The 23,142-nt window shown below is 52.6% G+C and overlaps 1 protein-coding gene across 1 annotated transcript in view; it reads right to left on the bottom strand.

Annotated features, from left to right (window-relative positions):
* The window catches only part of DSCAML1 (DS cell adhesion molecule like 1), a gene marked incomplete at both ends in the record, with an annotated part of 340,933 nt that overhangs the window by 87,799 nt on the left and 229,992 nt on the right, over positions 1 to 23,142 (bottom strand). The window contains 4 exons of the mRNA XM_079708702.1: positions 109 to 405; positions 2,670 to 2,945; positions 6,426 to 6,704; positions 12,484 to 12,630. Coding sequence (XP_079564828.1) covers positions 109 to 405; positions 2,670 to 2,945; positions 6,426 to 6,704; positions 12,484 to 12,630 — 999 coding nt within the window. The remainder of the gene's footprint in view (positions 1 to 108; positions 406 to 2,669; positions 2,946 to 6,425; positions 6,705 to 12,483; positions 12,631 to 23,142) is intronic.

Below are 23,142 nucleotides of genomic sequence, written 5' to 3'. Positions count from 1 at the left end.
CAAAATGACGATTAATAATAAGTACTAATCACCACAAGAAGAATGGTAACCACAGAGATGGCAAAGGAACTCAAAAGCCTATTCTGATATTTAAATGTAGACAGGCACCTCTTACGTTTATTCGCGCCTGATATTCAGCACTGCCCACCGAGTTCCGTGCCGTGCACCGGTACACGCCCCCGTCGCGGATCTGGGGCCCCGTGACATTCATGTGGCTGATGGTGGTGCCGTCGGACATGGTGTACTGGCTGGTGCGGTGGCTTCCGTCCCGCAGGATGGGCTCATCGTCCAGGGCCCAGGTGACGGTAGGGGGCGGGGCGCCCTTGGCTGCGCACATCAGTGAGAACTGCTCCCCGGGGTTGACCACCTTCTCGCTGAAGGATGAGACGATGCGGGGCGTGCCGTCTGCAGGGAGCAAGGAGCCCCCTTAAGGGTCACGGAGTCACAGAGAGACCATCCCCCCCCAGGCCACCCCACCTCGTCATGGGGAGGAGGCAACGCAGAGGACATAACAATGGTAAAGCACTTCTGCGTTCTTCCAAGATTCACGCATCATCCGCAAAACCCTGTTTGGTGCACGTGAATGAAGTCTCCTGGGTTTGAATGCTCCCTCAGCTACCTGTTAGCTCTGTGTCTTTGGGCAAGTTACTTAACCTCTCTGAGTCCTTCCATCTCCCCTCTGTGGAGGATGGAGATAATGGGGATAATGATTATATCCTCCTGGATAAATATCCTCCTGGTGCTGATGCTGTGAGGAGTAAATGAATTAATGCATTAAAGATGCTTACACAGCACTTTGTAAGTGCTTAATAAATGTTAGCTCCTCTCAACTTTTCCTTGTCTGCCTCTTTCTCCTCCCTTTTTAAATAAAGCCATAGAGGCTCAGAGGTTAGCTCTGTGTGGAACCAGGACCTGAACGGTCCAATTCCAGCTCTGATTCGAGTGGGAGGGGTGCTGGTGCTGTAGCTCTGTTAGCAAAAGCCTGAAGCTTGAGCCTTAAAATGCAAGCTGCCCAGGGGCAGTGGTGGTGGTGGTGGGGTCTATTTGGGGGCTTAAGTCTTGGTTAACGGGATAACCTTGGACAGGACAAGTAACCCCCCGGGGCCCCACTTCCTCCATGGATCATGGGGGACGTAATCATTAACCCTGGCCATCCTCCCACACAGGATTGCTGTAAAGGATTAAAATAGGTGCTAAATCCTTGAAAAAGTCAAACACCAAAACAAACATACAAAAAAAAGCAAGGCAAATGTAACATGGCGCTCTACATCCCACCCACATTTCACACCAAAATGCTGACGTTAACTCAGGCTGCCGGCCCCTGGCCCCATTTCTGAGGGAGACGCTTATCTCCAACCTGGGGAGAGCCTGGTGCCTGGTGGAGCCTGGTGCTGCCTGGCGCGGTCACTGCCTTTGGCCTCTCTCCCCAGCCCTCCCTCTCTGGCTGCCCCTCCCTTCCAGCTCATTGCCCCTCTCACCAGCCTCATTCTCCACACCCAGCTCTGACTGGCGGGCACCAGCTGTCCTGTAAGATCCACCAAGGGCATAGGGGTAGCCCCCAGAGAGAAAATGCACTGGGTGGGAGTAGTCTGCTCCTGGGTGGGGAGTAGTTCAGACAGGAGGTCCCCTGAGATGAAAGGCACCCATTTCACAGTAGGCTGCGCCCAGCTGATGTGTTTCCTCATTGGGAAGAGAGACCAGGGATAGGGCAGGACAAGAGGAGGTAGGGGCTGAGGAAGGCGGTTTGCTGGGCACTGGGTGAAGGATGAGGGCTTAGTTTCGATGGATGCCCAGCTCTCATGCCCCACTTGCCAAGGAATGAGGACCCCTGGGCCGTAACAGTGAGACAGATACCCGTGGGGTTTGCCCAGGTTTGGTGTTTTTGTTATCACAGTAAAAAATCCTTGGAAGGAACAGGATTATGGGAGCAACAAAGGAGCTGGGGAACCACTAACTTTGTTGGTAAGGATAGGGCCTCTGCTAACCCCCCCTGCATCTTTGTGCAAATAAGAAAAAGGTGCCGCCTCTGCATGGTCACAGCCCAGGGTGGGTGCACGGCTTGGTAAGTGGAGTGCAAGCTGGATTTCAATCCTCACCCTCTTAGTTGGGCACCTTGTGTAGTGAACGACCCGAACAGCCATACGCAGAGGTGCTGGGTGAGGAACCTTGGAGGGGGGGGTGGTAGCTTTAAAAGGAGAGAGAAGCAGGTAGAAAGCCAGGTCCATGGTAAGAAACAGGGCCTGCTGTGAAGAGACCTCAGGCAGGGAGAGGATGCAAAAATCCAGAGGTTCCCAGCACCCTTGCAGAGCCTCCGGGAGACCGAGAGTCTTTGAGGCCGTACTGAAGGCCCTTCTAACAGTGAAGTTCTAGTAATTTTGAAGGGCAGAGTCAACAGAGTATGGCGGTTAAGAGCCCTGAGTTCAAACCCCAGCCCTCTTCCTTACCAGGGCTGTGTGACCTTGGGCAAGTGACCGAAGCCTCAGTTTCCTCAACTGCAAAATGGTTATTATAAAAAAAAAAAAAAAGTATCTCCACACAGGGCCCTTGGGAGGATTAAATAAGATAGTGCATCTGCCTGGAGTGCTGTGAGTGCCGGATGAATGCCTCCTGCCTCTGGCCGGCTGTAGGAGTCCTGAACCTGCCCGTCTGCCCCGGCGGCCCCAGCTCACCCTCGAGCACAATGATGGCGAAGTCCTGGGCGGTCTGGGCTTTGCGGGTGGCGAAGCACTGGTAGGCCCCAGAGTGGCTCTTCTGGGCCGAGGTGATGAGCAGGGTCTCGTTGCTGAGCCCGCGGATGGAGATGGCCTCGTTGGGCAGCACCAGCTCGGTGTTGCGGTACCAGCGAATGGTGAACTCCGGGGAGCCCGTCAGGGCACAGGAGAGGATGACGGTGCTGCCAATGCCAGTCTTCAGCTTCTTTGGTGTCAGGGTCACATGAAGAGGGTCTGCGCCGGATCAGGCAGGGGAGAGGCGAGGGAAAACAGGGAGGAAAAGAAAAGAAAAAGGACTCACTGTGAGTGGAGTGTGGCTAGAGGTGAGCTGTGGTCACAAAAGGCCCCAGGAGTCAGGAGGCCCTGATTCTGTCTCCAAGACTCCTTGTAGCAGGGGGGGACCAGGATGAGCGAATTCCTTTCTCTAGGCCTCAGTTTACTCATCTGTTAAATGGCAGGGTCAGGCCAGGAGATGTCTCTACGTTTGTTATTCCGATGCCTTGTGCTTTCTTGATGTGGCCCCTTTGGCTGGGCAGGGCTGGGAAGCTCCCTTTGCCTCATGAGGAGGATGGGAGCTTGGCTGGTTCACTGTCCTCGCTGTCACCCACCCTAGAAACCAGGGAGGCACCCGTGGCCGAGCCACCTGTCTCCTGTACTTATACAGATAACCACTTGCTACCTTCTGCTGGTCTGACTTCCTTTATATGCATCAGTTAATCCCCTGCTCTTCATCCTCACCACCCCTGTCCTGCTGCAGGCCTGCAGCTCCTGGCCTGGACCCATGCAGTACTCTCTTCTCCCTGCCCCCCTTTTCCTTATGTCCCGCCATCGGTTCTCCATGCTGCAGCCAGCCACTGCCCTGTTCTGAACTTCCACGGCACCCAAAAACTCAGCGTGGCATTCAAGGCCATCAAGGCCCTTGGGGACCTGGCGCCCTTCTCAGCAATGCAGCATCTAGACCAGCAGCCTGCCTGTGGCTCCTGCACACCCAGAGTCTCACCTAAAGCACTCTTTGCCCCCTCTACCTACTTCCTATTCATCCTTCACATTGAACTCAGGTGTCACCTCTTCCAGGAAGCCTTCCTGGACACCACTCCTCTCCCAGGCTGGGTTAAAGATCTCTCTTCTGGGGCTCCCTGTGTGTAAGTAACACAAGACTAAGGTCATGGTCTTCTAATCACCACTTTGTTTCTATCTCTCCCTCCGGACTCTGAGCCACTTGAAAGCAGGGCGGTGTCCCTCATCTTTATGTCACTACTGCTGTCTGAGTCAGGTTTATCGCTTGACTGGCTGGCTGGCTGGTTACCACCCCCAAGCTGGCCTCTCTCCCTTGATCTCCATGGGCTTGGGGTTCTGTACAGGAGCTTGAGGCCTGCAGGAGCCTTGGACCCCCAGAGAGGGAGCTTGCAGGAGATGGGGGCATGGCAGGCCCGTCTGGGGGGGCACGGTCAAAGCACACACAAGTCTGCTCACACTGTGCTTTCCCTACTCACTACCAGAGCCTCTGCCCGCTGTCCAGGAAGTGTCAGTGCAGTATGACGCAGGTGACATCCTGCTTGTCCCGGTCACCAGCCAGGGCTCTCGGGGCCCTGCCAGCCAGCCGATGTCTCCTCACTGCCCCTGCACGGGCTAGGATGCATGGGAGGCTTGGGGGCAGAATGATGCGGAGTACGGAAAGCACTGCTTTCCTCGCCGTGAACCTGGCAGAGAGGAACTATCGGAAGGATGGAAGACAGAGAAAAGCCAAGTCACTTCCCTTTGAACCTGGTCGTCCAGTCAAGCCCAGTGTGGGAGAGGGTGGAGAGCTGTCTCAGAGGAGAATGAGGTGTACCTTTCCACTCGGGGCGGGGGCAGGCGGTGCGTGCACACAGCTGTAGGCAGTTACTTATTGTGTGTCTGTGTGCATGCTCTAGGATGAGAGTGTGTTACGTGGAGGAATGTGTGTATCTGTGCGTGTATATGGGCACCATATATATGTGCACGTGTGTATGGGGAGGTGGGCATGTGAACTTTCAACACATCTGCGTGCGTGTGTGTGTGTGTGTGTGTGTGTGTGTGTGTAAGTACCTGCCTGCCCGTCTGTCCTGAGGCAGGAGCTCTGAACACCAAATTACTCAGTTAGGTTTGCTAATTTTCCAAGGATTTGGGGGTACGTGGCCCTCCTGACCTGTTCCCTGAGAGAGTGCGTGTGTATGAATGTTAGTGTGAGTGTGTGTGTGTGTGTGTGTGTGTGTGTGTAGAGCAGGAGGGGTTGAAGGTAATTCTAGACCAAACAATTTTGGCCAGTGCTTAGGTCAAGAGGGTTCTAATCCTGGTCCTTCTACCTGCCTACTCTGCGGTCCAGGATTTGTTTATATGAGAGGACCACCCCTTCCCCCCAGGCCTTCAGCATTGTAACCTAAGCATTTGTATTATGAACTGTTGCTCCCAGAGCATTTCTTGGGGCTCTTTCTGCTCTTCCAGCTTCACAGTGAATTCGCAGAGGCGGGGGGGGGCTCTTCCCCACACTGCAGATAAATGTGCTCCAACTGTCAGGACCCCTTGACTATGGGGAGGACACTGGGCCCATATCTGGGCTGAGGGCGACAGGACAGCAGGCCCAGAAGGCCAGGAGCGGGTGTGCTCTGTGTGGTTCTCTGGTCCACCTGAGGGTCCGCAGACCTGCAGCTCTGTGCTCATGAGATAGGTGGTGAGCTGGGCGGAGAGCATCTTTGGTCAGTCTTAACGGCAGAGGGGCCCCTTCTGCAGGACGGCGATGGGATCACCTCTGGACAGACCCTTTCTGCTTCCCAGGCGGAATCCTTCACAGCGCCCTCAGGTGCAAAGTTCAAGGACTCAGGCTACTGCTGCCCCACAGGAGTGAGATCCCACAATCCTGGGTCTCCAAATCTCCAAATCCCAGCCCCACCGCTGCCAACACCTTCCCTGCAGCCCCGAGAGCAGGGAACTCGAGGGAGGGATGGCGGGGTGGGGGGGGCAAAGGATGCCCCTGGGTCTCATAAATCCCCCTCCAGGGTTCTTTCCTTAGCTTCAGCCCCTCTGCCTCGACCTCTCTGCCCTTCCGGCAGCTCAGCAGCAGCAGGGGTCTGCGAAGACCTCCTGTTCTCCACACGTGCTCCCTGGACCCTGGGGCTCTGGGATGGGGAGGAACAGGAAGCACCAGAGTTAATGCCCAGCTGGCAGGTCCTGGAAAGGCTGCCTTGGTTGTTTACCTCCAGCGTCTGCCCTGATCCATCAGTGCCTCTATTAATTATCGCTAAATATTCTGAATGTCGCCTCTGGTGGGTTCATATGTCCTCTGATGGATTCACATCGGCATTGTTTCCTTTAGTATAGACTCTGCCTCCTCCCAAGAAGCTGAGAAGCCCCGTGAGCTTATCACATCACCGTCATTGTCCCTTTTGACCCTCGTGACCTCTGGGAGGTAGGAGGGCCAGGATTATTATCCCCTTTGACAGCAAAGGGCACAGAGGTGATGCCCAGGGTTATATGATTTTCCCCAAGTCAGTTACTATCTGGTGATATCAGAACCAAAAGGCAGGTCTTCTGATTTCAAACCCAGTGCTTTTCCCAGGACACCAACCTGCCTTCCCCAACCAGGGGATCATCCTCTGGGGCCGGCCAGAGGCAGGGGCGGCTGCCCCCATGCCCCTCCCCACCACACGCAGTGCTCCCAAAGGTTACTGAAGCTGGAAGAGGGGCTTCCCCGCTCACCGATGACTGTGAGGGTGCCTGTGGCCTCTGCTGAGCCAAAGGTGTTGGTGACCTCACAAATGTAGGTGCCGCTGTCCTCGGTCCGCAGGTCACTGATGGTCAGCCCCATGATGTGCTTGGTCCAGCGGCTATCAGCTGGGAGGGGTCGGCCATCCTTGAGCCAGCGGATGGCAGGGATGGGGTAGCCGGAGGCGGTACAGGGCAGCTCCATGTTGTGGCCGGCCCACACTTCCTGGGAGTGGAAGCCGTCCAGGATGGTGGGGATCGACTCGGCCGGGTCTGGAAGGCAGAGAACACGAGAGGTCCTGGCCAGCCCTGGGTGGGAGCAGGAAGGCAGGCCCCCAGAACTTGCTGCCCACTGGTGTCCGGAGTGAATGATACCCAGTGTGGGAGGCTCACTGTGTCTCCCTGTGCCCCAGACTCTGGCCGAAACGCTCCTACTCGGGCCAGACGGAGGCCCTGAGAAGCACGGCTGGGAGCAGGGGCTGGGGGAGGAGAGGATATGGTGGGCAGACTAGGCTAGAATGACAGACAGACAGACAGAGGGAAAAAGGGAAACAGCAAGAGACACAGGGAGGGAGAGACTTTCATACAAACAGTCCCTGTGACATGAGAATCATGACATCTTGGGTTTGCAATTCTGGTCAGTCTCAGTCTGGGCCTGTCAAGGATGGGCATACCTGTCCCCTCCTGTCTCCTCCCACCTGCAATCTGGGCAGGCTCAGAGAGGGCAGTGCCTTTCCACTGGGGCCCAGGAGGATTCGGAAGTTAAGCCTTCCACAAAACACATTGGCTACCCCAACGATGCCTCTGTTTTTTGCATTTCCAAACCTAGAGAAAGCAGCGACTGTGGGCCTGCGCCCTACACTGCAGGAGGCCTAGGCCCTCACGGGTGGGGTTCTGTGTGTGATGCCCGTGTTACGTGAGCGGCGTGCTGGCTGCTACCTCAGTCTAGTTCTCACCCTAAAAGGCCTCTTTGTGTTTTCTGCCCACCGGGGAACTTCCCCTGATGTAAAACTCACATAGGCTCCCTCTACCTACATATTACAATCCACACTTCTTATCCTGAATTAGCCCTTCTGGGATCTGTGATCTCACGCCAACCAGGTTCCTGGCCTGGCCTTGCCTGCCTCTCCCCGACCCCTTTCTGATCTCACCAGTCCCCCACTCAGGGCCTGCTGTCAGCACGCTGTCCGCCAGCCTGCTCTGCTTGGCCAACTCCTACTCATCTTTCACAAACCAGCTTCAACGTCACCTCCTCTGGACGCCTCCCTCAGGCCACTTTCACTGGATTCCTATAGTGTTTTCCTTTTCTTTCATTTTATTTTCAAGCAGCCTTTTCTTTTTAAAGAAAAAGAATGAAAAGTGCAAATATGCACATGACAAAACTTCAGAAAGCAGAGAAGAGCATACAGTGCAAAGGGAGTCCCCCTCCCCCCTGCACCCAGCCACCCCGCTTCCCTCCCAGGGGCAACCACTGTCGCCACTGCCCCCCAGGCCCTTGCCAACAGCACTTAGCACCGGGCCACGTATCCGGCTCTCCTGGAAGGCCGAGAGCTCCTCGAGGCAGCACTGATCCCCTACGGCATCTCCACGTGCCAGGCACAGAGCAGGGCTGCTGAACCATAAACGTCTAAGGGAGGGTGAACAGGGGCACGTGGACGGGTGGGCTGCCTTTTCCACATGGCAGAACTTTACAGGCTCATGGAATAGTAGAGCTGGCTTAGGGACTCGGAAGGCACACACAGATGAGGACCTGGAGACCAGAGAGGGGCAGTGACCTGCTCAGATCACACTGCAGAGCCAAGATCCGGAACCAGGTCTCTGCCACCCTTGTTCAGTAAAGGGGGTCTGAGACGGAATAATCTAACCCCGGATTCTGCTCCAGAGTGAACCGTGAGAGCGCTGACGCCCCTCCTGGCCCTTCTTGACCAAATGAGAAACTTCCTCTGTCCTCAGCTCACCCGCCCCCCTGCCCCCTTTGGAGACAGGCTGAGCTAGGAATGCTCCCCCACCCCGCAGGGAAAGAACTTTCCAGAAGATTCTCTGCTCCTTCCCTATTGTCCTTGGCTTCTCACAAGGAGCCTGAGACTGGGAATCAGGAGACCCAGGCACCAGTCGGCCTGGGTCACTGATAAGCCATGTGACCTTGGGTGAGTCTTATGATCTCCCAGAGCCTGAGTTTCCTCGTGCGCACGTGGAGGTGATACCACTGCTTCCAGATCTCCTAAGGCTGTTGTGGGCAACAGAGCAAAATGTGTGTCAAAGAGCTCGAGTGACACTAACCCACCACGCAGACGTGCCCGGCTATTACTATTCCACCCCGCCCGCCCTCCCTCCCTGCCAGCTTCTGCGGCCTCTTCCACATCCTGTGGGAATGGTTGGGCTAAACAAATCCGGTGCCAGGGAAGAATTACTCAATGTGACACTTAATTGATGCAAAATACACAAATTCCGTGGCGCACCGCAGAATTTACAAGTGGAGGGGCCCATGGGGCAGTGGAGGAAGGGGCTGGGGGTGGGGATGGAATTAATCGCCGAGTCTCAGGCGTGAAATTAAATTCTGAGGGAAAGAAACCTCTTTCATTACTCTGGAGCAGAAGTAAAATGCTGTGGCGTGTATGGTGACAGCCTGGGGGGATCGGGGGCTGCCAGGGCCAGTGCAGGGCTGGGAGACAGATGGCCTGGTCCTGAGAAATCTCTGGGGGTACGCTGGGGCTGGGCTGGCGGGGGGTAGGGGTCAGTGTGCCCCAGGGTTGGGGTGGGGGTCGGGGGCTGCTGGGACCTCTCCCAGCTGGCTGAACAGTGCTGCCCTGGAATATGACTTCTGCACCTGGCTTGGCACCCCGTGAGCTGGGGAACCCTGGTCCAGTCTCTCAGCCTCTCTGGTCCCTGGTGCCCTCCTTTATAAATGCAAATGATGGTGCCTCTTCCACAGAGCTAATGCCCATGACAGCACTTGGCAAACTCCAAAAAGCACCTCGATGTGATGAAGGGTTATTAGGTTGTATTTTTAGGGGGCTCAGACTTCTCTCACAACTGCCTCCTCTTCAGAGAATTAACAGAAAAATGAAAAGTCCCTCCCCGCCCCCGCCCCCGCCCCCTGAGATGTAGTAGGAATAATAATCCAGTGACAATAGAACAACAGTAACAACGACCACAACAAGCAGAGCAGGTACTCTCTACTGAGCCCTTCCTATGTGTTCGGCCCCACGCTAAGCTTTTTACACGCGGCACCCTATTTAATTCTCACAACGCCAAGGAGAACATGTCACTCCCATTTTACAGATGGGGAAGCTGAGGTTTGGAGACATTATTGATTTGATGCCAGGTTGTACAGCTAGTGAGTGCTGAGGCTAAGACTGAAACCTTGGTCCGATTCCTGAGTCCTTTTTCCAATACGTCTCACTCTCTCCTTCCCCTGTCCCTCCCTATTACTTAATCAAACACCTGGTGAGAACTGAAAAAACCACAGGTGTGGTTGCTGCCCTCATCCAGTGACCATTGATAAGGCACTGCGGCGGGGATCATTCTGCCCCTTCCTCTTGCCTTTGGACCTGGTGAGGAGGAGGGGCAGCCATCCCTCGGGGTGTGCCGGGCTCAGACACCCTCAGCCACCAGGTGACTCGGCAGGGCCCAGCTCTGCCAGGACACCCAGCTGCATCTCCCATCCCTGATTCCAGGGGCTGGCCCGGAGCTTCTGGCCAGGGAGGGATGACACCCTTCCCGACCACCAGCCCTGGGAGCTCACAGGATTCTGGCCACTAAGGAGAGAGACATCTCAGTTGAAAGCTGCCTTGGGACTGACCCCTGCCCTCAGCTCTGGGAGTGGATCTGAAATGTGAGGCTGTGGGCGGAAGCCTGAGCCCTCCTGACACGAATCTCCTTCTGCACTGCCTCGCTTGGGTATCAGTTGCATTTTTGCCGAGACAAGCTGCTTGTAGATTGCCTTGTCACATCACATCACATCAGGGCCCGCGTCACTCCTGGGGCCCCTTCCCCTCGGCTCCCCTCCGCTCCTAACGTCTTCCACCCTGTCGCAGTCATCTTGTCTATCCTTGTCTCTCTGTTAGGTTTCTGTTTTTCTCTCTCTGTGCCCATGCCTCTCCCCTTTCGTCGTCTGGCTGCCTCCCTATCTTTGCTTCTCCGTTTCTCTATCTGGGCTTCATCTCCGAGTCTCTGGTAGCATCTCCCATTCTCCACGTCCCCACCCGCCATCCCCAGCTGATGGGCAATGACAGCAGAAGGAGAAGGGTTGGCATATCCTCCAGGTTAAAGGGTGCCTTTTTTGAGGGACAAGAGTGGAAGTAAGATTAGTAGGATGAAGGGGCTAAATATTCGTGCAGGGGAAAGGAGCAGGCCTGCAGGAGGGAGGATTTCTGTGCCTTTCCCACATCGTATGAAAGGCATGCAAATGAGATGCAAAACACTACACAAACAAGTCCCTATAATCTGGAAGGTAACCACTGACACGTTTGGGAATTGGGCTGCAGATGGCAAGGTCTAGCCACAAAGGTGGGGCCACACAGCACAGCCCCATCTCCTCCCCACGTGACAGCGCAGTTTCCCTTGGCATTGATTAATTCCACAAATATTTACCTAGCACCTACTATGTGCCAGGCACAGGGCCAGGCTCTGGAGACACAAGGGGGAATCAGCGAGCCCGATCCTCACTCTCCTGGCTTCCGCTTTTCCGCTCTTGACCCCAAATGCACCAGGCATATAAGAGGGGGTCCTGGAGAGAGTCACCTGCTGGTCAGGGTTAGTCCTCACCAAACCACAGAATGTCAGAGGTAGACAGAATCTGAGCTGTCACCTAATCTAGCTCCTTTTTGAGAGATCCAGAGACATTGCATGATTTGGTGGGGCTAGTCCCCAAACCCAGGTGTTCTGACTATCAGTTCATCTCCCTTCCAAAAGCCACTCTGATCCCACCTCCACAAGAGCAGAGATTTTCAAACTGCAAGTCACAAATGGTTAGGAAGTTATGAAATCCATGTGGTGAGTTGCGTCCAGCATTTAGATAAATTGAAATGGGATAGAATAGAATAGAAGATATCAGAGTGCATCACAATGCACGTGGTAGGAAATACCAGCGTGTGTCGCATAGGTTATGATGTCTGTGGATCACTGTCCGCAGTTTGAAAAGTGCTATTCCGGAGAGCCTTCCTTGAAGAGCGCCAAGTGCCTTTCTTTCTTCTGTGACTGGGGCACGTGTGTGGTGTTTGATTAGCCCCTTCCATGAGGGTGTGCAGCTGGAGGATGCTGGGGTCAGGGGGCTCAGTGTGAATTCTGGCTGTGCCTCCCACTGGTTAAACAGTTGGGGCAAGTTGCTTGGCTTCCCTAAGTTCTGGTTTTCTCACCTATAGAAATAAGGAGAGCAGTGCACACCTGACCAGGCTAGTATAGTGCCTAAGATACAGCACATAAGTGAAATTTCTGGCACACAGGGGGATTCAGTAAATATTAGCTTTCCTCCTTCCATAAGGAGCTATAATCACTCCAGAATAAAAGTCCTTTATTTAATTCAGAGATTTTTTTTTTAACCTTTTGCTTGTCTACTTTCAAATGTTGTGAGGTGGGCTATAACAAAAGACATACATGTATTCAAAAAGAGATAGAATAGAATCCTAAAACATACTTAGGGACACAAGGAAATACAAAATCTCCCTCATCAAATCCAATCCAATTGAATCATTACTATGTTTGCATAGCAGATTGTATCTACGAACTTCCTGGCAGCAAAGGCAAAAAAGGAAAGAGAGGATGGGTTCCATATCCCTCATTATTTGATAAATGGTAAAATAACAATTCTTCAGGAGAGTTAAGCTTTCTCAGGTATAGACTCCTGAAAGAATTTAACTGTAGAGTCCTTATATGAAGGATACCCAAAACCAAACTGGACAAGGTCTCCCCGAGTGGTTTCTGTACCTGTGTTCTTTAATCTCCTTCTCTGAATCCCCTGAGCACACAGCAGACTCCCTGACCAGTGGTGCTGACATTCCCACCCAGTCCCGAGGGTGGGCTGGTGCCCTTCCTCCCCAGCCTTCTCGCCTACCTGTCACGGAGAGGCGGGCCCCATTGCTCTGCCGGGTCTCCCCGCTATACTTGTGCTTGGTGATGCAGCGGTAGGTGGAGAGGGCGTCCTCCTTCTGCACGTCAGAGATGTACAGCCCGCCATGGTAAGTAATAAAAAACCTGTTTTCTGGAGACATAATCAGGACACAGTCGATTACTCCTCTAGCTGGGCACACTACCAGAAGCAACTTGGGCCTGCAAGTGGCCTTCTCCTAGGCCAGGACTGCTGCCCAGGGGAGGGGAGGGGATGGGGAAAACAAGGGGGTGAAGCTGATGTAGTGCTGAAGGCAGGGGGGCATCTCTAACCGATGAGGATTTTCTATGTACAAACAAATAGAAATTACAATGATTATTCCTTTAAATGTAGATACTTCAGCTTTTTACAGGAAGATGTTGGGTTTTGGAGTCAGACTAAGATCTGGGTTCCAATCTGACTCTTTTACTTGTTAGCTGTGTGACCTTGGGAAAGTTACTTAACCGCTCTGAGCCTTATCTGTGCAACAGGGTGCAAATAATCCTTCATAGAGTATTATTATTATTAGAGTATTATTATTATTATTATTAAAAAATAATAAAGTGTCTGGCACACAGTAAGTGCTCACTTAGTGAATATCAGTCCTCACCTTTCCCATCTCTTTGCAAGAGTTTGCAAAGCTTTAATGTTCATTGCTTGCTTGTTCTTACAATTGTTTGAGGTGTCATCTCCATTTTAAAATCACACAGCCAGTAAGTGGATCAGAACTCAGGCCTTCCGGCTCCCAGCTCTCCCTTTGCACTGAGCCTAAACACAAGCCTAAATCCCTTTCTCTCAGTTTTCATCATTTATTCACCCAAGAAACAATTATTGAGGCTAAGCTAGGAGTGGGGGCGTGGAGACACAGATTTACTAGGAGTGGGGGCGTGGATAAACAGATTTACCATACTAATTCACCATACAGTTTTTGATACCATTTTGTTCAAGGCAAAGGTGCCAGCACTGCGCCCTCCACGGTCTCACTGCCGTGACAGCGCGAAGCAGAAAGGACAGAGTAGTTTCACCCATTTAGCTGATTACGAGACAAGACTACACTCCGAGGTAGAGTGGATTTTCTCGTCCAAGGTCCTAAGGCAAACCCTGAACTTGAGCTAGTCAGGACTGATTTTAAAAGGGGAGAATGTGGACTTGAGGGTTGGGGAGGGGCTTGCATCTGGCTTTGGGACTCTAAGCTCATGGTCTCCCACCCAAGACCCAGCTAGACTGAGATCGAGAAGCTAACCTAGGGTCCTCTGCCTGCTCTCTAGGGGCACAGCTGCTTCCCCAGGAGGGCATAGCAGACCCCAGGCTGCCATTTTCACCAGAGGGGGCATCAGAACCAGGACAGTGAATAATGACTTACAAGAAAGCTGCAGGGGAGAGGGTAATGCTGACCTCATACAAAGGACCTGCTAACATTGGACTGTCAGGCTTTCATAAGGAAACATTTTGGGTAGCCCCATGTCCTTCAAATCCTATTATTCTGAGGTCTGCTTCCTCCCACCTGGGTGCTGAGTGAGCCCTCTCAACCACTGACAAGAGCCCTGATACTGGCTCATTCTCCTATTAGGAATATTCTGTGGTGTCTCATCCCTCCAAGCACAAGCCCAAGATCTCAGCACCAGCAAACAGAGACCTCACCAAAGGATACTTTCCAACAATGAAAGCTGTAGAACTGCAGGGTTGAAAAGCTGAATGTGCTTGACCACATCTTTAACAAAGCTCCTCTGGCCTTCATTTGAATACCTCCAGGGCTGGGGAACTCACCACCTCATTTAGTGGCCCATTCCAAAGTTGATAGCTCTGACTTTGAGAAAGCTCTCCCTTGCTCACAATTGAGCTCCATGGGTCCTGGTTTCTACTTGTTGGACCCTTCCAGAACCAGCCTAAACCTGTGTTACTGACACACTCCCTCACAAACTGGAAGGCAGCTATCATGCCCTTTGACTTTTCATCAGGCTAAGCAGTCTTTGGATTTTATTTTTTAATTGTTATTTAGTATGGTTTTAAATAACTTCATCAATCTGATTGATCTCTCGCTTAATAAACTTTGGTTTATCTACAAATCTCTGAATTTTCCCTCCCTCCCTCCCACTCTCCATCCTCCCCTCTTTGTCTCCCTCCCTCCCTCCCATCTCCTTTCCATGTATCTTTGTCCAGGACTAGACCTGCTGTGTGGCAGGCACTTTGCCAAGTGGTGGGGATCCAACTGTCAGCTTATCTGACCAGGGTGGAATAGAGCAGGGCTACCAACTTCCAGCCTAAGCTGCATTAACTTTTTAGGGGAGACTGAGTGGGGGTGGGGAGGCAGACCCATTATACTACTGCTTCATACTCTGCCTGCAACTAAAGGCCCTGGTCGTGTGTCTGCAAGCTGCTGCTGGGCCACTTTCCTTCTCTCCATCCTTGGACACCTGGCCATGTGGGCCCAGGTCCAGGACTTCACACGGATCCCTGCTGAGTGGCATCCTGTTGGGATCTCCCTAGATGAGCACTTGGCCAGCTGGCAGCCTGCCTGGAGCTTGTGGACCCCTGCCACCCCCTCCAACACGCAGACCACACCTTGTAGACGCCCGCTCAGTGCTGTAGGTAAAAGATGAAAAGGAAGCAGGCGGGAGCCAGGCCCTGCTGCCAGCAGTCAGAAGACCCACGGCAAGCACAGAGAAAGCCTGGCTCCCCCACCAGACTCTGCATGTGCCGTTTTGTCTCCATGTTGTGACATCCCAAAGTCAAATGCGGAAGCTCTCCCGTAATTTATTATGTAACTGGGACTGGAATGCAGAACTACTGGAGGGTGTTGCTGCCAATCAGAAGTATCAGGACTGGAGGCGGTGGTGGCAGTGGGATCAGGAAAAACAGGAAAGACCCTAAAATCAACCCTAGCAACCCACAGGTGCTCCAGCCTGGACAGCTAGGACCCTGTTATCGCCAGAACGACGCTGACAACAGTGCACTTGGCCCTAAGGAATTTTAAGCTGGGGAGGGGTGCTGCCGTGCTGGTGGTGGGGAGCTGGGGTTTCTATAGCAACAAGCAGCTGCTGCATCTGATGTTTCACATCCTTCATTGTCCTCATTTTCCCCCTCCCTTCCCCCCTTCCTGTGCATATTTAATTGCAGTAACGTTTCCAGATACAGTGTATCGCTCCCGAAACAAAGGCAGGCCGCAGCCAGGGGGATGCGCAGCAAGCAAGAGGGGAAGGAGAAATCAGGGGTATTATGTTAATCCCCACTGGGGGGGACTTGTGCAACATCAGTTCTGCATGTTTGATGAGAATCAGATGATGGGCCCTGCTGGGGAAGGAAGGAGAAGGGGGCCTGTGGAGGGAGAGGCATACGGTGTGGAGAGCGGAGGAGGCACAGGGAGCTGGTGGGGGGTTCAGAAGGGCCAGGGCTCCAAACACGGCTGGCCTCCAAGGCTGGCTCCAGCAGGGCGCCCTGGCCGTCTGGCAGCCCATCCTCCACAGCCCAAATGGGACCAGCTATCCTTGGACTGGGTAGAGGAGCCATTATCCCACATCTTGTTTCCTCCTCCTCGGGGCAGGCTGCGTCCACCTGGAGGAGGACAGAGTGGCAGCCAGGACCACACGTCCAGCCCCCAGCCCGAGGCCATTTGGACACGTGTGTCTGGGAACATTTTTGGTTGACACCATAACTTGGGGGTACCAATGGCATTTAATGGTCAGGTTAGAGCAACAGCAACTATTCTACCCCAAATGCCAACAGTATGCCCATGGAGGATCACTTTCTTTTAGACTCTAGGACCAGGATATGGAACTGGGTTTAAATGTAGACTCTGCCACTGGCGCTGCCTGACTAGTGCATCTCAAAGTCTGCAGTGTCATCTGTAAACACGCCTGCTACCAGAGAAGTGCTGCGCATGGTTAATGAATCCTTTTCTTGTTTTTTGTTTGTTTGTTTGTTTTTTTGCAGTACGCGGGCCTCTCACTGTTGTGGCCTCTCCCACTACGGAGCACAGGCTCCAGACGCGCAGGCTCAGCGGCCATGGCTCACGGGCCCAGCCGCTCCACGGCATGTGGGATCTTCCCGGACCGGGGCACGAACCCGTGTCCCCTGCATCGGCAGGCGGACTCTTAACCACTGCGCCACCAGGGAAGCCCCCTTTTCTTGTTTTTATTATTACTGGAATGCCCCAGCCTGCTTCACTATCCTTTTTCCTGGTGATCTGGAGCACAGCTCTCCTTTTTTTTAAAAGCTAAATATTTATTGAGCACCCATTACATGTTAGGCCAAGGGCTTTAGGAACATTATCTCATTTAATCCCCACACCCCTTTGAAATGGTTATTGACGTTACTAACCAAAGCACAGGGAGGTTAAATAACCCACTCACACTCACACAGCTAGTAAGTGGTAGAGCCTGGACCATTAGTCTACTTCCTATGCTTTTCCAAAGCTCTGTGCTAGGCTGACTCTCCTAGAACAAGAGCACTTTTATAGGGACACACGTTCAGCTGGCCTCTGCTTGATTGCTTCTGTTGGTGGGGTCCTCACTTCCTCACCAAGGAGCAGTCATCCATTCAATTCAGTTTGGCTCCATTTATCAAGTCTTTGTGGAGCATCCCTAGGGACTGAACTGGGCTCCATGGAGAAGTCTTGAACTTGGTATCCGCCTTCTGGGATTCCACAGTTAGAAGAGAACGTTCTTCCACCAGGAAAGCTTTGGCCTTCAGTGTTGAGGGCTGGTGAAGGGTGGGGAGGGGGCTCGATGGAAGCCATGAGTGAGAAGAGGAGTATGAAGAGGGGCCGAGCCACCCAGCGCTGGGGGACAAGCCCAGGGCCGGGACTTAGGAGGCTGAGTTGGAGCCCTAGCTCTGACACTAACGATGGGGTATATACTGGGTTAAATAGTGTCCCCCCAAATTAATGTCCTCCCAGACCTTGTGAATACAAATAGAATCAGGTTAAAATGAGGTCATACTGGATTAAGGTAGATCCTAAATCCAATCTGACTGGCGTCCTTATAAGAAGAGAGAAATTTGGACACAGGTGCACACACACAGGGAGGAGTCCATGTGAAGATGGAGGTGGAGATTGGAGTAATGTATCTACAAGCAAAGAAAAGTCAAGGATTGCCAGCGACCCCAGAAGCCAGGCAAGAGGCAAGGCAGGACCCTCCCCTAGAGCCTGCAGAGGAAGCAGGGCCCTGCCCACACGTTGATTTTGGACTTCTGGCCTCCAGAACTATGACACAATAAATCTCTGTTGCTTTAAGCCACCAGTTTGCGGTAATTTGTTAAGGCAGCCTTGGGACATGGATACAGGGTGACCCTAGGGAAGTCCAGTCCCCTCTCAGGCCCTCAGTTTTCCCACCCGTACAAGGAGGGAAGGGGTGGAGGAGGTATGTGTTTTTAACTGTGTTTGTACATTAGAATCACCTAAGAAGTTTTTAAAATTAAACTCAGAATCTCTGGGTGTGGGCCCTGGAAATTGGTATTTTATTTTATTTTTTATTTATTTATTTTTGGCTGCATTGGGTCTTTGTCGTGGTGCGTGGGCTTTCTGTAGTTGTGGCAAGCGCGGGCTACTCTTTTGTTGTGGTGCACGGGCTTCTCGTGGCGGTGGCTTCTCTTGTTGCAGAGCACGGGCTCTAGGCGCGCGCGCTCAGTAGCTGTGGCTCGCGGGCTTTGTTGCTCCGCCGCATGTGGGATCTTCCTGGACTAGGGATCGAACCCATGTCCCCTGCATTGGCAGGCAGATTCTTAACCGCTGAGCCATCAGGGAAGTCCCTGGTATTTTACAAAAGCTTTTTGGGTGATGTAATGTGAAGCCAGGGTGGAGAACAACTGGATTAGATAAACTAAGGCCCCTTCACTCTGGAAATGGATGTCTCTGTGATCACACCAGACTTCTCTGAGTTCCATTTCTCCTTCAGGAAAATGGAGATAATAAATAGGACTTAGGTCACAGAGTTGTTGGGAGAATTAGATGAAAGATGAGTTACTGCATGTGAAAGTCTCCAGCACATGGGCGGTACTGGTTAAATCTCAGCACAAGTGGCTCCATCTCAGGGAGATGGTGGGCTGCACACCGCTGGGGGGCTCTCCACCCCTCCCTGTGGCCAGGCTTTCTGCAAAGTCTCCCCCTTCCTCTCAGTAGCTTGGAAGTAAAGGAGGCCCTCCTTCGCAATTCAGAGGCCCTGCACACGCATGCTAAGTGAGCCGAGAACATCTTTTCTGTCTTTTTCTAAGAGGTCAGAGAGCTGGGCCTTGGAGACTCCCCAGAGCTGCAGGAGTCCCGAAGAGGTAATGGACAGAAACCTTGGGGCTCCTGGCGGCCCCAGAGGGCTGGGAGAGAAAATCTGTCTTCTGAAAAGGTGGGGCCCTCTCTCTGCCCTCAGGGAGGTGTGAGGGTGAGTTGGTGGGGAGACCGGGCAGGGGGGAGGGGAGGAAGGGTTTGCTGGAAGGCGTGAACTGGAGAGATACCCCCTTCAACCTGTAGAGCAAAGGAAGGGAATTACTGAGTGAAGCAGCGACAGCAGCTTCCTAACTGGCCCTGTCCCTTCTCTGTCTATTCCCAGGAGGCAGCCAGAGTGATGCTTCAAAACCTAAGTCAGACCATGTGGCTCCTTTGCTCAAAACCCCTCAATGTTTTCCCATTTCACTCAGTGTGAAAACAGTGTCTATCACGAAAATAGGTCCTTGATAAATATTTCTAGAATGAATGAATGAGTAAATGAATGAATAAATGAATGAAAGAAACGTCCCCAACTCTAAGTTTGTTTTATCCCCATGTGCAACTCAGAAAAGCCAGATTCCAGCTCTAGATTTATCTCTTCCAGGAAGCCTTCTCAGATTAGCCCACTCCCATTTCTGAGTGTTTGTACATCTGGCAAACCTCTTGCCACTGCTAATCACTGTTTCTACTATATTCAATTAGACCTTTAAAAATAACTATTTTTGAACATTCAGAAGTCAAGATTAAACAGTATGGCAGTTCCTCAAAAAATTAAAAATAGAATTGCCATATGACCCAGCAAATCCACTTCTGGGCATATACCCAAAATAATTGAAAGCAGGTTGTCAAAAAGATATCTGTTCACCCATGGTCATAGCAGCATTATTCACAATAGCCAAGAGATGGAAGCAACCCAAGTGTCTATTGATGGATGAATAGATAAAGAAAATGTGGTATATAGATACAATGGAATATTATTCAGCCTTAAAAAGGAAAGGAATTCTGTCTCATGCTGTAACATGGATGAACCTTGAGGACACTATACTGAGTGAAATAAGCAGACACAAAAGGACAAACACTGTGTGATTGATTCCACTTATAAGAGGTACTTAGAATTGTGAAATTCTTAGAAACAAAAAGTAGAATGGTGGTTGCCAAGGGCTAGAGGGACAGCAGAACGGGGAGTTGTTAATGTGTCTAGAGGTTCAGTTTTGCAAGATGACAATGAACTTAAACATTACTGGACTTAAACTGAGCTGAAACGTTACTGGACTTAACACTTAAAATGGTTAAGATTGGAAATTTTACATTGTATGTATTTTACCACAGTTAAAATGTTAAAAGTCAAGATTATAAAGAATTGGAATGTGTCTTTGTGAGGTAGTGAGTTTCCTGTCATCAGGGGTAATTCAGTAGAGACTGAAGAAGCACTTGGCTGAGATATTGCATAGAAGATTTAAGTACTAAGTGAGGGAGATAAATTGATCCTCTTTAAGGTCCTTCCCTCCCAGAATTTATAAATTCCTAGCTTAAAGAAATCAGAGCAGCAAGACCCCTAGAAGATCATCTACTACAATGGTTTTCAAATCAGTGTGCATGTGCTCATTTCTACCCCAGGGCCTTTGCTGTGACTATTCCTTCTGTGTCCGGAATGCTCTTTTCTTGACTCACCCCTGGCCCTGTTCAGATCTCTGCTCAAATGCCAACCCCTTGGAGAGGCCTTGCCTGACCCCTCTATCAGAATTAGGCTGAGTGCCACGTTCCTGCCCAATTCCTTACCCTGCCTTCGTGTCTTCAGAGCACATGGTGTTTCTCGTTGAGAGAAGGAGTTATTTTAGTACCCCAGCTCCAGAACGTGCTGGCACACAGTAGATGCTCAGTGAACATGCGTCGACTGAATGAATCCTACAGTAAAGGGGCGCTTCCAATGAGCTGAGACAGCTGGACCTCTAGCCTGGAGTCCTGTCCTGAGGTCCCCCGCACCCTGGGGTCTCCTCCCCCTCTAACCCCCGCTGCCACGCTGCAATGGTTTGGGCCTCTGCTCTCCGGTTAGGCCCCTTTGGTCCTTGTCTCGGTTCCCCAGCTACAGGCGGGGACATCAAAACCAGACTGATGGTTTGGAGCGAACAAAAGGGAAATAAACAGATGGTGACACAAGCTGGGCAATCTGGAGCGTACACTCTGGCTGACTCATCTTAAGGGAGAGGCCCGCAGCAGGGGATGACCTCACACTGCCCAGGAGCTCGTGAAACACGTGGGGACCCAGGGCAGCAGGGCCCAGGGAGAAGGAGGGACACGGACACTCCATCTCCAGCTGGCCTGAGGCTGGCCTCCCACTGTCCTTCCCTGACCAAGACCTGCCTCTTCCTTAGGTGACTGGAGCAGAAATACTACCCTCGCCCAGAGGAGAAATTACTAACGACAGGGCCCACTGGTTCCAGGGTGGAACCACATGAGAGTCCCAGGGGCCAACATTCAAGACCAGAGGTAATGCAGTACGGCAGTGGCGGCAGCATGGCACCCTGCCCCTCTGCGGACAGGGAAGTTGGAGAACTGAGCTGTCCTGAGTGGCTCTGCCTCTGCCTGCCTGGAGGTGAGCTCAGTCCCCTGGGTCTTAGAGGTCTCCAGAGCAGGGGCCTTTGAGAAAGGAGACCTCTGTCCAGGGACCTGCAGCTGTGAACTTCCCGTCTCCAGTGCCCTTGGGGACCCCTCCCGGACAGCGTCTACCCGGGTTGGGAAAGGGATCCAGGCTTAGCCGGTGACTTGTCTTCAGTTGTTTTACAAACTCAGCAGGAAGGACGCCCCAAGGGGCATGAATCAGTGGGTGCCTGTGTGCCAGGCTCTGGGCTTGGCACTTTCCCTTGATGTACATCCCTCTCTTAAGTGTCATCACCGGCCTAGGAAGCATGTGCTGCTCCTCCTGTTTCACGGATGAGGACGCTGGCTTGCGCAGAGACTCATCCAGTAAATGGAAGAGACGGTACTCCCACCTGGGTCTCCTGAACACAAATCGAGAGCTGTTTTCCCCAAACCCAGCTGCCAGGACAGCGGGTGCTGCGGTTTGGAGGAGCTCTGGCTCACCCCTTCCCTGCGGGGCAGACTTCTCCATCTCTCCTGGGTAGTGGCCGGGCCCCTTGCTTCTTCTGGAAGAGGTTTCCTTCTCACTAGTCAGGGCAGGAGTGGGGACAAGCAGAAAGGGTGAGGTGAGACCAGCATACAGGTATTGACTGAAAGGCTGGATGAACGATGTCCATCAGTAGGCCGGTGTGCAGTGAAGTAAAAGGTCAGGGCTATTAGGTGGTCATCCGTTTTGGGAGGACTCAGGGAATGAAGAAACTCTGCTGGCTCCGGGTGCTATGTGTAAGCAGGAGGGCGGGCTCATGGTCAGGGGACTGCGCGTGTCTGTGAGGGAACGAAGTGCACGTGCCAGTATGCACACTGCTGGGGAGCCATGTGTGGGCCTGTGGGGCACCACAGGGGACACAGAAGGGGCTGGCGGCTTGGGTGGTGGGGCATATGCTCCAAGGGATGCTGTAGGGAGTCCTGTATTTGGAGTCAGAAATGGGAGATTTGAGACCCACCACCTACCAACTGTGTAGATTTAGGAAAATCCCTTAACCTTTCTGGGCTTCTGTTCTCTCAACCTGACACTGAGGACACTAACCCCTGGTTTCCTCAGCTCACAGGGTTCATTTGTGGCGTCCACGTGATGATGACCATGAAAGGGCGTTGTGACATATACTGCGCTCTACACGTGTAAGGAGGGGTTATTACCGTAATGTGAAGTGTGTAAAAGCACAGGGAGTATGTGTCCATAACACATACACGGGGTATAGATATTTGTGTAGGTGTTTTGTTGAATGGATGAATCCTGGCAGTAGAGATGATGCTTGGCTCTGGGAATCAGATGCCTTCCTGAAGCAGGAAAACCAGAGGCCAGGGCTGGGGGTTTCTGCTCTGCCCGCCTCCTATGCCCCTGCAAGGAAGGTCCCAGGAGGCAGTGGGAGGTATGGAGTGGGGGAGGGGAGGTGCAGAGGAATGGATGGAGCTTTGCCCTGAGACCAGGCTTGGGCCGGGGTCAGAAAAAGCATCCGGTCTCTCTTGCGAGAGAAGAGATGTTTAATCTGTCACAGCCCTAAGTTTCCTGGGGTGGCTTCAGGATGCCTCACTTGGCCCCCTGGGGCCTCCCAGTTCCCAAAGAGAAATTGCAGTCAGTAAGGTTACCAGTTACTGCTCTATCCGATAGAGATTTATGAAAACAATGTGGTCACCCTGCCGCTTGGAGCCTGTGGGTGGTGCGTGGACTAATGAGATAACTCACCCCAGTGGCAGGATAGGTGGGGATGATCAGTGCTTCTGGGCTGGCAGGATTAACCCTGCCTGGGCGCCAGCACCAGGGCAGCCTACCGGGAGCTACTTGAGGCTGACTCTGC

Source organism: Hyperoodon ampullatus, assembly GCF_949752795.1.
Source record: "Hyperoodon ampullatus genome assembly, chromosome: 7".
Lineage (NCBI taxonomy): Eukaryota > Metazoa > Chordata > Mammalia > Artiodactyla > Ziphiidae > Hyperoodon > Hyperoodon ampullatus.
Note: the sequence above shows the minus strand (reverse complement) of the source record. Positions and strands in the feature narration are given on the sequence as shown.